This window comes from Fusarium proliferatum, assembly GCF_900067095.1.
Source record: "Fusarium proliferatum ET1 genome assembly, contig: FPRO_scaffold005, whole genome shotgun sequence".
In the NCBI taxonomy this organism is placed as follows: Eukaryota; Fungi; Ascomycota; class Sordariomycetes; order Hypocreales; family Nectriaceae; genus Fusarium; species Fusarium proliferatum.
This window is the reverse complement of record NW_022194794.1, coordinates 439,612-455,182: the sequence shown is the minus strand read 5'-3', so window position 1 is coordinate 455,182 and position 15,571 is coordinate 439,612. Positions and strand designations below refer to the sequence as shown.

General features: G+C 49.1%; 7 protein-coding genes across 7 annotated transcripts; 4 read left to right on the top strand and 3 right to left on the bottom strand.

Moving 5' to 3' along the window:
• Positions 1 to 463: 463 nt before the first annotated feature.
• Positions 464 to 938, bottom strand: FPRO_10388 (uncharacterized protein; the record flags this gene model as incomplete). Its single annotated transcript, XM_031231347.1, has 2 exons — positions 464 to 690; positions 743 to 938. 2 exons carry the CDS (start codon positions 936 to 938, stop codon positions 464 to 466), a joined length of 423 nt encoding a protein of 140 aa, XP_031081393.1.
• Positions 939 to 1,545: 607 nt separating this feature from the next.
• On the bottom strand, positions 1,546 to 4,942 carry FPRO_10387 (putative ENA5-Plasma membrane P-type ATPase involved in Na+ and Li+ efflux; the record flags this gene model as incomplete). Its single annotated transcript, XM_031231346.1, has 4 exons — positions 1,546 to 2,181; positions 2,241 to 3,682; positions 3,726 to 4,608; positions 4,697 to 4,942. The coding sequence occupies 4 exons, from the start codon at positions 4,940 to 4,942 to the stop codon at positions 1,546 to 1,548; spliced, it is 3,207 nt and encodes a 1,068-aa protein (XP_031081392.1).
• Positions 4,943 to 6,456: 1,514 nt separating this feature from the next.
• On the top strand, positions 6,457 to 7,156 carry FPRO_10386 (uncharacterized protein; the record flags this gene model as incomplete). The annotated part of the gene is made up of 3 exons (XM_031231345.1): positions 6,457 to 6,467; positions 6,511 to 6,693; positions 6,796 to 7,156. The coding sequence occupies 3 exons, from the start codon at positions 6,457 to 6,459 to the stop codon at positions 7,154 to 7,156; spliced, it is 555 nt and encodes a 184-aa protein (XP_031081391.1).
• Positions 7,157 to 7,960: 804 nt separating this feature from the next.
• FPRO_10385 (putative UV-endonuclease UVE-1) lies at positions 7,961 to 9,839 on the top strand (the record flags this gene model as incomplete). The annotated part of the gene is made up of 2 exons (XM_031231344.1): positions 7,961 to 8,503; positions 8,547 to 9,839. 2 exons carry the CDS (start codon positions 7,961 to 7,963, stop codon positions 9,837 to 9,839), a joined length of 1,836 nt encoding a protein of 611 aa, XP_031081390.1.
• Positions 9,840 to 10,022: 183 nt separating this feature from the next.
• Positions 10,023 to 11,535, top strand: FPRO_10384 (uncharacterized protein; the record flags this gene model as incomplete). The annotated part of the gene is made up of 4 exons (XM_031231343.1): positions 10,023 to 10,146; positions 10,194 to 10,777; positions 10,819 to 11,052; positions 11,095 to 11,535. The coding sequence occupies 4 exons, from the start codon at positions 10,023 to 10,025 to the stop codon at positions 11,533 to 11,535; spliced, it is 1,383 nt and encodes a 460-aa protein (XP_031081389.1).
• Positions 11,536 to 12,733: 1,198 nt separating this feature from the next.
• Positions 12,734 to 13,713, top strand: FPRO_10383 (uncharacterized protein; the record flags this gene model as incomplete). Its single annotated transcript, XM_031231342.1, has 3 exons — positions 12,734 to 12,745; positions 12,787 to 13,543; positions 13,586 to 13,713. The coding sequence occupies 3 exons, from the start codon at positions 12,734 to 12,736 to the stop codon at positions 13,711 to 13,713; spliced, it is 897 nt and encodes a 298-aa protein (XP_031081388.1).
• Positions 13,714 to 13,838: 125 nt separating this feature from the next.
• Positions 13,839 to 15,311, bottom strand: FPRO_10382 (putative clathrin assembly protein AP47; the record flags this gene model as incomplete). The annotated part of the gene is made up of 4 exons (XM_031231341.1): positions 13,839 to 13,919; positions 13,963 to 15,060; positions 15,102 to 15,230; positions 15,273 to 15,311. The coding sequence occupies 4 exons, from the start codon at positions 15,309 to 15,311 to the stop codon at positions 13,839 to 13,841; spliced, it is 1,347 nt and encodes a 448-aa protein (XP_031081387.1).
• Between the last annotated feature and the right edge of the window lie 260 nt (positions 15,312 to 15,571).

Sequence of the window (15,571 nt, the reverse complement as noted above, 5' to 3'; positions counted from 1 at the left end):
TCTTTGATGCAAGAAACATCTGGAATATCGTGAGATTACGCACGTGAATGCATGAAACGAGTTCTGCGATTTATATTTGTTATCACAGTCATATTGCTATCACAGTTAGATATTGTAAACATGAGTTGGTACTGTATATACGAGAATTCCAGATTATCTGATCTTGTTGATCGTATATGAAATTGCCGGCCTCTACGTCATTTTCACGATGAAGGGGTCGTCACACAGCCGAATGGTTAGAGGGGAATGGTTGGATGCGATGCAACCTCGTTCGTCATTCGAAAAACCACTCAAACTTGGTTGATTGGCCATCTCTACGATGAGATGAAACGATATTGATCCTGCTTGGTCTAGATCTTGTAAACCGCGCATGCCAGCATAAATCAGCGGCATGCAATTGCCAGCAGGTCCAGATAATGCAGTCCAAAGCACGCCAACTAAACAGGTGAGTTGTGAGTTGTTCTCAATCATCTGCAAGCAGCTTCGCCATCTTTGCCTGCTTATCTTCGAACTCGGTGTTCTTTCTCTTCAAAGACCGATTTTTATCCTCGAACTCGGCGTTCTTTTTCTTCAAAGCACGATTCTCGGCCTCCAACACCTCAACTCGCTCCATCAGCCGCCCGATTTTTCGAACATTGTCCACATCTTGCGAAGATTTGGTGGTGGAAATCTTGTCGGCATTGACATTGCCTGAACTTTTGTTAGCAGATGAACCGTCAAGTTCCCCGCCATTACTCCTTACGTCTCAGCGGAATGTGGTCGTAAGCTGTCTCAGCAAGGTTTCTGGATGCGTATTCTTTATACGTATCGATGCTGTGTTGAGCCGCAGTGACCATTATGCGGCGTCCTTCTGGACCGAGTCGACGAAAAGCCTCATCTTGGGAGACGATTTCCAGCCCGTTTGATGCCTTCGTGTTGCTTCCAGACAAGTAGCTCATCTTGCTCAGTTTTACAGGAATAAATGATCGCGTACTTCTGTTAATGTCAGTGTCGGTGAATGTTGGAGCGGTAGGTGAACATACCTGATAAAGAAGATGATAAATAAGTACAATCAGGTGCAGGTGCCGAAATGGCAATAGATAATGCCTTTGTAGTACTGCACAAAGATCAAATGAGGATGAAGCGAAAGGAGTGAGAGGAAGAAGAGAGGATGATTCAGGAGGGCAAAGAAGCATCGTGAAGCAAGCGCCGTGAATCAGAGTGGAACCTATTTATCAGTGACGGCTGCTGGCACTGGCAAGATCATGCAATCAATACTTGGTTTGTGAGCATCTCCCATGGATCGAGGTGTTCTCCCTCGTACTTCCAAACACTTGTGAGTGACCCAGCCAGGCCTAGCAGTTTGGGCAATTGCTTCACTCACCACTGGTAGCTCGTGGGCTTGTAGGAACTACTTCGTCAAGACTTCACCTAACAAGACTGGATTATAAAGAAGTTCGCTAACTAGTATCAATTTAACTAACTAACGATCACACGCTTGCAGTGACCTACCTAATGACAACATACTTACCGACCATCTCTAGATCAGCAACACCTATCATCCAGCTAATCGGAGCTCTTCTCATTGTGGCCACTCTCCTCATCACGGCTTCCACCCATGCTGTAATACTTGCCAAAGACACGAGTCTCCAGATCAGAAACACCGCCCGTAGACTTACGAGCCTGGCGACGGAAATAGATACGCTTAGCCCATTTCCAAGATTCAATACCGAGGAAGAAGAGCACAGCCTCGACAAAAACAATACCCCATTCCCAAGAGATGGGAGCATGCTTGAAGACGACAGTGTTGAGTCCAGGAATATAGATAATAGGGAACATGGTGACAAAGCCAGCAATAATGGCCCAGAACAGGAAGGGGTTCCTCCAGACGTCATACATCCACTGGGTGAAATACTTCTTGCTCTTGGGTTGCATTCGGAAGAAAGACCTTCTCATGTTGATCATCTCCCAAGCAAGGAACAGGGCGAACCAGGTCAGGCATGCAAATGTTGTTGAACGAGCACGGAAAATGACCTTGCAGTCTTCGCTGTACGTGTTGTTGCAGTTCTCCCCAATGTCAGCAGCACCATTGCCGAAGCCGTACAGCACGAGGACGAATGAGGCGAGGCAAAGGGCTGACATCCAGAGACCGTAGACGACCATGTCGAGCATCAGTTCAGGGGTAAAGACACCTTGCTTCAACTACAGGCAGACGGGTTAGTGGGAATCATGAGAAGGGAACCCGAAGAAGGGACACATACGTTTTGAGGAGGACGCTGCATGATATCTGGAGCGGCAATCTCAAAGCCGAGACCCATATCAGGCATACCAGATGTGATCATGATAATCCAGAGAATCTCAACTGGTGCGAGAGGGAAAACCGACAGATTATCCTTATCCTTGAAAGCAAGACCGATCAGGAGTGTACAGGCTTGGGCAATATTCTCAGCCAAAACGTGCAGAATAAACTTCTGAATGTTGTCAAACATTCTTCGGCCTTCTTCAACAGCATTCAGAATAGAAGCAAAGTTGTCATCAGTCAAGACAATGTCGGACGCTTCCTTGGCAACATCAGATCCAGCCTGTCCCATGGCAATACCCACGTCTGATCGCTTCAAACTCGGCGAGTCATTGACACCATCACCGGTCATGGCGACGAAAGCCTTGCGTCGATGGAGAGCTTCAATCATACGGACCTTGGTCTGGGGGGCACAACGAGCGACGACAAGAGGCAAAAGGGGAAGCTGATCGATCTCATCATCGGACAGCTTGTCAAACTCTGAAGCAGCCATGACCATTACCTTGGAAACATCCTTGGGGATCTCAGACATCTTGGCAGGGAGAATACCAACTTCGAGAGCGATAGCACGAGCTGTTTCAGGGTGGTCACCAGTAAGCATGTGGACGCTCACGCCCGCTTCGTGGCATTTTCGGACGGATGGGGCAGATTCGGGGCGAGGAGGATCATACAGGCCGATGAGACCACGGAAGACAAGGTCCTTCTCGAAGAGTCCCCGGTCAAGCTCAGCCTCATTGTCCTCAACATGGGGAATATCTGTTCGACTGGCGAGAGCAAGAACACGAAGACCGAGGCGAGCCAGAGACTCCATGTTTCTCAAAACATCTTCCTTGATATCATCGGTGAACTCGAGGATTTCGTTACCAGCGGCATAAACAGGGCAAGAAGTCAAGACACGTTCAACAGCACCCTTGGTAAAGACCCATTGCTTCTGAGATTCGCTGTCGTGGAAAATGACCGACATCTTCTTGACATCTGAATCGAAAGGGAATTCGGCAACTTCGTGCCAGCGCGGGTTATCGCCAGACGACAATCGCATGCGGTTCCAGTTGAATCGAGAAGCAAATACTTGCATAGCAATCTCTGTTGGATCTCCACGAGCATGCCACTCGCCTTCAATCTCGTGGACAGTGGCAAGGTTGGCAAGTGAAGCAACATTGAGGTACTCGACAAGACTGGGGTCTTGAGCAGGCTGGGAAGCGGGGTCGATTGATGTACCTTCAGACTTTTCATTCTGGAAGTCAATGTTCTTGGGTTGGTCTTCAGTCAGGGTGATATCTCCGAGGGTAGGGTTGAATGGCTCATTGGAAGCACCAACAGAGTATGTGCCGCGTCCGGGAATCCAAGCCTTCTTGACAATCATGGTACCTTGGGTAAGGGTTCCGGTCTTGTCAGAGCAAATGTCTAAAAGGTTAGCTAAGTCTGTATGACACTGAGTGGTACTTACTGGTCACAGCACCCAGAGCTTCCAAACTCTTGAGGTTACGGACAATGACATTTCTCTGGACCATACGCTTGGTACCAGCAGCCATAGTAATGGTGAGAACAACGATCAGAGAAGCTGGGATCATAGAGAGACCAGTTGCCACGGCATAAATGATGACTTCCCTCTGCGACCTGAAATCATTGGCTGCCAGAACAATAATAGCACACACAATAGCCGTTCCGAGAAGAATAAGTGCCAGCTTGGAGAGCTTGCGCTGAAGAGGAGTACCGACATTGACACCGAGGAAGCGTCCAACAGCATCAGAACCGGTCAAGGTCCAAGCTTGCATCCAGCGGCCAAAGTTGGTGTTGCCCTCGGCATCTCTCTTCGGCTGTCGGCGCTTGGAAGACTTGCCACGGAGAGCAACAGCAATCTGACCAATCTCAGTGTATGTACCGGTAGCGAACACAATGCCGCGGGCTCGTCCCTTTGTCACAGTAGACGAGCTGTAGGCAACGTTGAGTCGGTCGCCAGGGCCGGTATCATGTGGAAAGGTCTTGTTGATCTCTTTGCGAACAGGCAGAGACTCGCCAGTGAGGAGTGCTTCGTTGGTTTCAAAGTTGACAGCCTCTACAAGACGGATATCCGCAGGAATGGTGTCACCAGTCTTGAGTTCAACCATGTCACCAGGGACAATCTCAGCAGTCACGACGACTTGGTTGTTACCGTTACGGACAGCGTGGGCGGTAGGAGAGCTGAGAGAACGCAGAGAGTCCATAGTCTTGGCGGCTTGAAACTCTTGGAGGAAACCAACGACAATGTTGAGGACAATGACGGCGGCTACTACACCACCTTCAATCCAAGACTGGATTCCGAAAGAGGCAGCCATGGCAAGGATGAGAACCTGTACCCCAAAGGGCAAATGAGCGACTCTACCGTTGTCTCTGAGCTTCTTCAAGTATACTTGAGGAAGCCTGTGTGAGGTAACTTACTAGAGTCAAGGCATTGGCGATCTGCCCGATAAAGATTTTGAGAGGTTGAACGCCTTCTTGTTCACCGAATTCGTTTCGGCCATATATCTCGAGACGCTGTCTGGCCTCGGATTCAGTAAGACCATCATCGAGATTGCCGTTCAGCTCCTGGGCGACCTGCTCAAAGGTAAGAGCATGAGCAGGTGCCGACATGGGAGAGTTGGCTTGGCCCGAGATGTGAGGCTTCTCTTCTTCGTTCTGACCCATTTTGACAGTTGATGAAGAGGAATGAGTTGAGGAGTTCAGAAAGAGGAGAGGGAGGAGCCCTTTTAAGGTGTACCGTCACAGGGGAGACATCAAGATACCTTCCAAGTAGGACACCGATGGACCGTGAGATGGATCATGGTGGATGTGCCAAGAGTGACCATCACAGGAGATGCATGCGAAACAAAGGTTGCGCCAAGAGCGCTCAGGTTAAACAGTTCTATTTGGAGGAGAATTTTTATATGTGGAGATGATTGGCATTCAGAGTAATATGCCAAGACGATCCGTCGGAGACGTCCTAAGCCGCATTGTTGAGGCGGTTTGGAGGTTCTGTTGAAGATATTGCCACCCGTTGGTGACTTGAGCGATCAATGTCTAGTCTGAGTACTTTGAAGCCTACAGAGTTTAAAATCAACTCAAAGTTGGAATCCATAGAACTCAAGCAACCTTGTTCAAGCAGGATCTGTATCTGCGCTGGGAATCATTGGATATACAAGGGGTGATGCGCCAAGTTTATCTCGAGAGCTTAAAGTCGCTAGTGGCGGTCCTTGCTTCTTGGCGTTGCCGGGTCCTCCAACCTGGTTCTCTAGATAGAGCACACGGCAATGACATAATTCCACGCTGAAAACAGCTATTCCTGGTATTTTTTGAGACGCACAAGTGCTCAGAGAGTCGCACAAACGTTTCGTGTTTATCATCTCGGTACTGGTTAAGCTTGAAGCCATTTTTAGATCAGATTCTCAGAGAAACGAGGGTATCGGAAAAGCGGGTCTCTCCATCGGGGAGCCGGTCTTCAACTCCTACGTTCAAGGGTCTAAAATATCCCCAGATTCCCGTCTCCGCGATATGTGAGATAAGATTCGGCAATTACGTAGTCTTGGACGTTTAAGAACCAGGATTAAAATGTACTTATTATTCGTATTCATAGCACTTACGTAGGAGAAGAGAAAAGAGATGCTAACATCTTATTCGTCTGTTCTATTCCTCTTGCGGTAGAAGACTACAGCTCCTACCGATGGTACCCTGCCCTGCCCGGGCTGCCCTCCAAATTCGCTGAAGTCGACTCGCCCGCTCACTGATAAAGCCAAGATACCTTAGCGGCCTTGCAGCCTCAGCCTTCTGATACCAACATCAACTTCGCAATGATTGCCAAGCTCCGCCAAGACAATAAACATCTCGTCATCTGCTCTAAAGCTGAATCATTGTCACGGGCTCGAAATACTCATCAATCAATGGCCGGAACTGCTGGTGCAGCCATGCCGTTGCGATATTCCGTCCCGGCACCAAACAATCATTCAGATGTTCTAGAACCGGTCTTGGGCTTGTAGCCGCCACTGCAAGCATGTTAATCAGTCTCGATTGCTATAACTAAAGTCACATGTCGCGACCATCATCAGGCAATTCTCGCGCTTGTCTATTTGACTACTGAACCCTCACAAAACACCGCATTTTCGTTTATCGCTGCAATGGAGCCAGTCGGGATCATTCTGCTCGTGCTTTTTCTCTTCATCATCATCATGGGCCCTCTGTACGTCTTCCGCTGTCAGATTGGCCAATGCTAACTGGAAAAGAGCATGCTTCAGGATGAGCGTGCGGAGAGCGTCGGAGAAGGTTTTCAATCCCCAACCTAATCAACTGGACAATGCGCGCCGAAAGCTCAGCACCGTTACAACCTCAACGGTCATTCCACAAGTGAATCCCGATCCCACCGCCGACATTGAAGCTCAGACTCCACTCTCCGGGTTCGGTGAATGGTGAGTGCATCCACTTCCGGCCAAGGTATCGGAAGCTCAGTCTCCGCTTTCATGCTCCCGGCCGGAGCTGTTACGGGCCGCTCCTGGATCTGACATTCTTAGTCCGATCTGCATAGGTCCTCTTGTTCCAGAACCAGTACATACCGTCAACGCCGACCCACGTCCGATTCTCGAAAAGGTTTCAACGGTGACGTCTCGTGAGACGAATGATAAACCCGGTCCCAGTGTGCAGACGACCGATAAATCAGGCACAAGTGCACAAACGATGGCCGATCCAAGTGTACAAACCGATGAAGCTGAAGACGACATCATGACGATAAACGCATGCGGGCATTCTTTTCATTCAAAATGTCTTTCCTCCTGGTTCTTGATCGAACGATATGATTGTCCTGTATGCAGGGTCCCGTACTACAAAGGGATGCCACGTCGCGAAACAGCTCTGAGCGTGACACCGTTTTGGTGATCACCATCTTAATTGATCACTAATCTCTAGTTTAAATGCTTGGCTTCGATGCCTAGCCATGTCTCAACGTCAACAGCTTGATGATGCTTACAAGCAGCCAGCAAGGGATGGTTCCTAATTAGTCCAGCTCCAGCCACAATCACTTTCAGCATCTCGATTCCCCTTCTAAATGTGTCAGTTATTCGTGGAACACCTAATACTTCCCCGGGCCTTCCGACCGCGTTCATTGGCCGCGCTCATCATTTCTTTCGGAGTATCTCCTACGGTTGATGCAGCCTCCCGTTGTTGGGTGGTTTGAGCGTCACAGCGGAGCAAAGTTGACAAAGTACGTACCGCCACCTGACGGATCGGCGATCCTCCCGCCCACCCAAGTCTAGATGACTTCATCGCCATCAACAAAGCCTGGATCGAGAATTTTGGTCGTTGATCGTTTAGAGACCTCAGCCAGCAATTCAACTGGTGATTCAGGGGGCTTTGTGCCCATCGTGTTACCAGCGACAGTTTGCTCCGGAAATAATGACCTAGCCCTACCGGAGGCAACATCGTTCCCAGACCATGCATGACGCACCCTGCGTCATTGGCTCTTCGGGCCACTTCCTCCGACTACCATTACTTTAAATGTTGGAGAATGTTCGTGGCCGAATTTATCAGGTACTTGGCTGTCGCTTATATCTGCTATCGCCTCATGACCCTCAATTCTTCCTCGTTTATACCACTTGACATATGTCACTTCGTTTCTTGACATCTGCTGGAAGACTCTCCCTGCGACTTTCGGTTCCTAGAGCTTATAGCACGACTACAACCATGACCTCAAAACGGAAGAGAACTGAGGCTCATCCGCCACCTCCGATACCTGAGGTGTCTGATACCCCCAGGAGAAGCAGTCGAAGAATAAAGGATGCTGCCGAACGGCCAAAGTCAGAGACAGATTCCATGAAAGCTGCCAGCCCAAAGAAAACAAAGGCTGTCTGGGATACAGGCGAAGGTGTCGAAGAAGCCATGCGCGAGCTGAGCGAGATGGAGCAAAAGCTGCAGACTGCCGTCAGAAGACAGCGTCTTGCTGTTGAGTCCTCAGATCTTCATGTAACGAAGGAGGTCGCCGACGAACCTGGTATCCGACCGAAGATGTATGCGCCGAACCAGGATACTATTGTTACCAGGGGAAACTTGGATGGAAAGCCAAAGGTTGCCAACTCTGTACCACTGGATGAGTACGACGCCAAACTTGCTGCTGGCGACGTCGCTGATGCCAAAGCTGAAGACGATGCCATGGACCGAGGTGCCAACCGGCCTCCCCCTGTCAACAGTGAAACTCTTCCTCTACCATGGAAAGGAAGGTTAGGATATGTGAGTTTCTCGTTGTGATGTGCAGACATTACTGACTCTCCAGGCATGCCTAAATACATACCTGCGCAATGCGACTCCTGCTGTCTTTTCCTCGAGGACCTGTCGCATGGCCTCCATTGTTGAACACCGACACCCTTTAACAAACCCTGATGAGCCAGAACACCCTACCAAGAATCGACCGGATAAGAACAAACCCGCAGACCACGAACGAGGACTCAAATACGTACAAGATTTGGGCTTGGCGAATGCAAGAGATATTGTCAAAATGATTCGATGGAATGTCAAGTATGGCATCAGATTTATGAGACTGAGTAGCGAGATGTTTCCATTTGCAAGTCATCCAGAACATGGTTACAAGCTAGCGCCCTTTGCGTCAGATGTGCTGGCTGAAGCTGGCAGAGTTGCTGGAGAGCTGAATCATCGTGTAACAACACATCCTGGACAATTCACACAGATTGGTTCTCCGCGCAAGGAAGTTGTTGCCGCTGCCATACGCGATCTAGAGTACCACGATGAGATGCTTACTCTACTCAAACTTCCCAAACAACTTGACCGCGATGCTGTCATGATCCTGCACATGGGTGGCGTCTACGGCGACAAGCAAGCAACCGTTGACCGATTCAAAGAGAACTACGCAAAACTCTCAGACAGTGTCAAGCGAAGATTGGTGTTGGAGAATGACGATGTCGCATGGAGTGTTCACGATCTGTTGCCTGTCTGCGAGGAACTCAACATTCCTCTCGTGCTCGACTACCACCATCACAACATCATCTTTGATCCATCGATAAGAGAAGGTTCCCAAGACATTATAGGCCTCTACGATCGTATCAAAGCTACCTGGACCAAGAAGGGAATCACCCAGAAAATGCACTACAGCGAGCAGACATCCAGTGCAGTCACACCAAGAGATCGTCGCAAGCATTCCGCCAGAGTCAAGACTCTCCCACCATGTGCCCCCGATATGGATCTAATGATAGAAGCAAAGGATAAAGAGCAAGCTGTTTTTGAACTAATGCGAACTTTTAAACTGCCAGGTTGGGACACTTTTAACAATATTGTACCATATGAACGACCAGATGAATCACGACAAGCCGTCAAGAAGAAGGCAAAGAAGGGCAAGAAAGCAAACGGCGTCAACGGAGAAGCGGAGGATGACATTGAAGTTCCTGAAAAGATTGTTAGCGCTGAAGATTTTGGCATGGGAGGTCCTCAAGCAAGAGTGTATTGGCCTGAAGGCATGGAAGAATGGCTGCGACCGAAGAAGCGCGAGATTAAGAAGGCAAAGGAGGGCAAAGATGGAACACCTGCGGTGAAGCAGAATGGAGATGAAGAATGATCATGTCTAATTTCAATCGCATTAAATAGTGTACAATTAATAAAACTGCATGAATGTCAATTGAGTGGTGTCGATTGAGGTGTTGATTGATGTGCCGAATATACAGGGTAGGAGGTTTGAAAAGTTTTCATACCTTCCCAAGTCAACCTGGAAGCCTCAACTTTTCTTCTTCAACAACAAACAATGGGTTCTACAAATTTTGACGGTACAAGCGAAAGCTTTTTACACTGGTTCAAGTCTCTGCCAGATGCTACATTCTCCGACGCCATCAAAATTGTTGATCTTCGTGGTCGCAATGCTGGTCGTGGTATAAGTAGGTGCCTGCATGCCTTCAAAGTCAAGCTAACAAAACAGTCGCTCTCGAGGATATCCCTGCGGAAACAACTCTGTTTACCATTCCGAGAAGAGGAATCATCAATGTTGAAACCTCGGAGCTACCAAAAAGGATTCCGGATGCTTTTGATCTCGACAAGCCTGACGATGACGCACCGGGATTGGATTCTTGGAGTTCGCTTATCCTCATCATGATTTACGAGTATCTTCAAGGTGAAAACTCCAAGTGGAAGCCTTATTTCGATGTTCTTCCTTCGTCATTTGATACGCCCATGTTTTGGTCCGACAATGAGCTTGACCAGCTTCAGGCCAGTCATATGCGACACAAGATCGGCAAAGCTGAGGCTGAAAATATGTTCCAAAAGACACTGCTTCCCATTATTAGAAGCAACTCGGAGATTTTCAACGCCGGGAACAAGACTGATGCAGAGCTTATTGAGATTGCCCACCGAATGGGTAGCACCATTATGGCATATGCTTTTGATCTTGAGAACGACGAGGAAGAGGAAGAGGAGGCTGATGGTTGGGTCGAGGATCGAGATGGAAAGTCAATGATGGGAATGGTACCAATGGCGGATATTCTGAATGCCGACGCCGAATTCAACGTAGGTCATTTCTTGAGTGATTGGCAAAGCTAACAGAATAGGCTCACGTCAACCACGAAGAGGACAGTCTCACCGTGACCAGCTTGAGGCCCATCAAGGCGGGTGAAGAGATTCTCAACTACTATGGTCCTCACCCGAACTCGGAGCTCCTAAGAAGATACGGATACGTTACCGAGAAGCATTCCCGTTATGATGTTGTCGAGATTCCTTGGGACATTGTCGAGTCAGCTCTGTCCGCCAACTTTGGCATCCCAAGTCAAGTCTTGGAGCAGATTGTAGGTCGAGCCGCTTGAAGTTGACCAAGCTAACCTGAATAGCGTGGCGCTCTTGAAGAGGACGAAGAATTTGAAGACACATTCGTTTTGGAGCGAGAAACAGGCGAGGTCAACTCGGACGGCACCTTTGCTGAGTCTGCTCGATTCGAAAGCATGCCCGAAGATCTCCAAGAACAACTCAAGACATTCCTCAAAGGTATAAAGAAAGCACAACCCGATGCTATCCCCGACAAGCGAAAGAGAGACGAGATCCACCAAGCTGTGCTGGCCAAGACGTTGGAGGCTCTCGTAGCAAGATACCCGACAAGCATTTCCGAAGACGAAGCTCTACTCAAACAAGACCTCAACCAACGAACTCGCATGGCTATTGCTGTCAGACTTGGAGAGAAGAAACTACTTCAAGAAGCCATTACCGCAACTTCTGGCGACGTTGAGATGACAATGGACGACGAATCTGGACCAGCCAAGCGTGCAAAGCGTTGATCCAGCGGGGTTATGTGATAGATCTTGTTTCCTCTCGTCTCATGCAAGAGGTGCAGAAGGCGATTGCGAACCATCCGCAAGGCAACAATTCCAATCAAAATCACAATTATCTACTATTTAAATGATCCATATCGCACATTTGTTTCCAACTCTTCCTTCTGATCAGCAACCACATTGAAGAAGCTCAAGCTAAAACACCAGCGAGATACTGACAACAATCGGAGTAGATCAATCAGGCCTCCAGCCGTTGAGATTACGGTCTGACTGAGACGAGCAGAAGTCTGCAGCTCTCATACAAGAAATGTCTCGCTATACGCGATTCCGCTCGCGTCACACAAACATCACCGAAGATGTATGATAATGTTGAAACACGAGTCCACCAACTTGATGGCCTCGCAGTGAGTATTCGATCGCGATTTGCCTCGGTTACATTCACCATCTTACGGTGTACGCCACCCCCCAAAGAGTTGCAAGCGAGCAGTCTACTCGGACTTGAATGAACCCGAACTCAACACCATCAGAAGAGGCTTGAGCATTGGTTGCTTCGAGTCACCTGTCAAGGTTCCCACACGACCAAGACACATCTTGCGGAGACACCGACGTCCTCTGGCCTCAGATGCAGTTCAGCTCCTATCGCATAATCCAACGTTGCCAAGTCGCAAGTCACCAGATAATCATGGGTTAGCGCCAACAACTGATCGACATCAAGATCTTATCTCACCCATTGGCCCGCTTTCTTGACAAATCAATCAGACAACTTACCCGGTGGGAGGGCGGTTGAAGTCTCCATCGATCCGTGGAGTATGGGTCACCGGTGTCGAGCAGAAGAAGCGTAAGAGGGGTCGGGCCGCGTTGATGTTGCATGAACTAGGGTGTCTTCATATTCCCTGCACAGCATTCAGAAGTACCATGAAGCGTGGCACCAATCCTTAACTCAAAAGTCTTGAATGGGCTTTACGGATATGTCAAGATGTCTGGCAGACTGCTGAAGCTGACATGTATGGTGTCGTCATTCTCACTCTGTTGCTTCAAACACCGGAAGTCGATTTCCTCAACGGTAGTGACGGAGAAAGCCCAAATGGCAAATCCGAGATGAGGCTCTGCGGATGAGTGAGTTATAAAATGGTAATTGCTCGAGTGTGATCGACAGATGCAAGTCAACTGCTCATGATCGACAGATGCAAGTCAACTAGTGATCATGTTGAAACAGGTATGCTTAAAGCCAGCTTCAGGCTCAACTAACACTGTCAGAAAACATCAAAGCACAGCTCGAGCCGAAAAGGGAGCTCTTCAAGCCAACCCACCCCAGGCTTCCTGTTCATCGCCAACAAACTTGTCATCCGAGAGCCGGGACGTGACGATTATCTCCACCTTATTCCACCCAGCTCACCAAACTTCTACCGCGGCGAGGTCCCAAGCAAAGTCATGCGGTACTGGAACGGCGAAGTGTCTGAAGCACCAGACTGGCGATGGTTTCGAGACGCTTCCACGCTACCAGCATCCGAAGGGCAACTACTGAGAGTGGACGCCCGCGGAAACTGCATCACGGATCAATATGGACGAGTATACCCGGCCGAGGAGTATAAAATGTTTGGGGTTGCTGCTTGCAATCCACTGCTCCCAATTATGGTCACTGAGCATGATCCTCTGGTCACCAGATCGAACTGGGAACTCCTACGTGTATTCCATCCACCATCAATTCCCGGGCTCTCTCAAGTGAGCACCATCACCAGCAACATGGGTCCTGGGCCTGGTCCTTTGCTACACGTTGCTGGCAGAAATCCTGCGTGGATTCCCGGTCTACTTCCTCTGACCTACAAAGCACCCCGACGTGATGCACAACACTCGACTGGCCTTGGAGGAGAGCTGCCTATCGTCCTGGGGCTCATGGCATTGAATGCACCACCAGGCAGCGAGATGAGCAACCATTCGATAGACAGTGTATTTCTTGGACACAATCGATTATGGAGACACGGAGCTTGGACGAGTCCTGATGCTCCCAGAGGACGTATGTCGTCCAATCGATTGCTGATATAGCTAACAACCACAGATCCCCCAACAGCTTCTGAAGATCCAAAAGGATTTATTGTCAAGGTGTTTTTCGACCCAGACAACCCATACTCAACTCGAGAAGATCTCCGCAGTTTTGAATGGGAGAGGGCTATTGTTCGAGATTGACCAATGTGACAGCTTAAGCTTGAATTGATTTAGTCTATTATTCATTCCTGTATGAAGCCTGCTCTGCAGTCTGCCCCATGTTCGTTATCCCATCCATGAGCTAGTTTCGCTCGATTACGTAGGACTCAGACCGCGTCGGGAAGTCGTACAGCGATATCGCCAGATTGGGTAATGTATCGAACCCAAGGCAGCGAAGGATATTGCAACTACGATTGTTAGCCTTGGTCGGATGTTTGACGAGTTTCGTACCTTTGGCTCGGTAATCTTTAGATACCGAACCTGAATACCACTTGTGGTAAAGTAAGGGATCTCAAACTTGACCTGGATAGGTCGCTTGGCACCCTTACCCACACCTCCGACTCCTCCCATGCTACCACCGAAACCACCCATCATGCCGCCACCTTGCTCGTCATCTCCTCTCACGCTTGGCAGGCCCAGCTCAGCACGCATCAGGAACTCCTTGCCACCACCAAATTGTTTAATCTTCCAGACAATAGCACTCTGCTCAGGGGCGTAATGAACAGACCCAATGTTTGTTCGGAAACGAGGACTATCGGCGTCATCTGGAACGGGAACCACGATTTCGACATTGTTGGCGGTACTGCGGCGCTTGAACTGAGCTCGAGCCTTGAGCATGTATTCGATTCGGGAGCCTGAATGGGACTCGACTACACATTCAACCCAGATCAGGGGCTTGACTTGAGTGTTGAGACGGTAGGACATGAGCTCGAATTCGCCGTCAGGGGGGATAAAGGAGATGGTTCGGTCGTTTTCGAATCGTGATAGTCGTACACATTGGTGGAACTTGACGTCCTCCATTTCGATAGCTTTACCGCGGGTGGCTCGACCGGTTGTCTCAAACATGACCTTGTCATTCAATCCTAGGCGCAACTCGGGCATGCCACTGAGGTAACACTTCATCTTGATAGCGCCAAGAATTTCTGATCGAAGGACGTTGCCGTTCGCAGACACCAAAAGGTTGAGAGACTCGACAACATCGAGGAATACTTCGTTCTTGCGGTACCGGATACCCTCTGATCGCCACGACACAGCGTTTGTGACGGCAATTGGTGGCCGTGCCTGGATCTCGAGCTTGTGAGATTCCTGGGTGATGTACTCCTGAAGGATCTTGGATTCTGTTGTTTGAGGATAACCAAAGTCCATCATTTCGTCAAGAAGTTCGTATATGATGACAAAGTTGTCTCGGATGGATTCTTCTTCTAACGCTTTAAAGTACTCGGTAAAGACCTCGACGATCTTGTGAAGGAATAGGAGGATTTCGGCGGCATTCGTGTTTCGTTTCGTAAGGGCGAGGAGGTAGAGGTTGTTATGGCGGATGTAGAGGTACTATTCAGTTAGCAGAGCCAACAAGCATAGAGACTACCTACGTTGATGCCTTCGTGGGAGAAGCACGGCGGAACAGCAGAGGAATCTTCCTCAGCTTCTGAAAGGAGTACGGGGAACTTTTCAACTGCTGACATGGGAATGTCACCACGATAGTTACGGGCAAGAAGGGTCTACACTGTCAGCGAGGTCACGCTCAGTAGCGTCCAACACACCTTGCCCTTGAGATCTAGAAAGAAGAGTGCGGATGCCATGTTGGATGTCTTGGCGGAGCGGAAAGGAGGTCGCGATAGATGCGACGGTCAAGATCAAGACGAGGAGGTCATGCGCAGTAACAAAGACAACAGTCAATAAGGAGAGGCTGAATAGTAATTAAGGACTATAGAGAAGCGCAGGCAATCATCATGGTCCGAGGCGCAATGGTTTCGTGGTCAAGCTGTTTTGCTGGCATCTTTTGGATGCCTGGTCATTCCAGCTGTGACGACACGGTAGAATGTCGGATATGGTGGGGTAG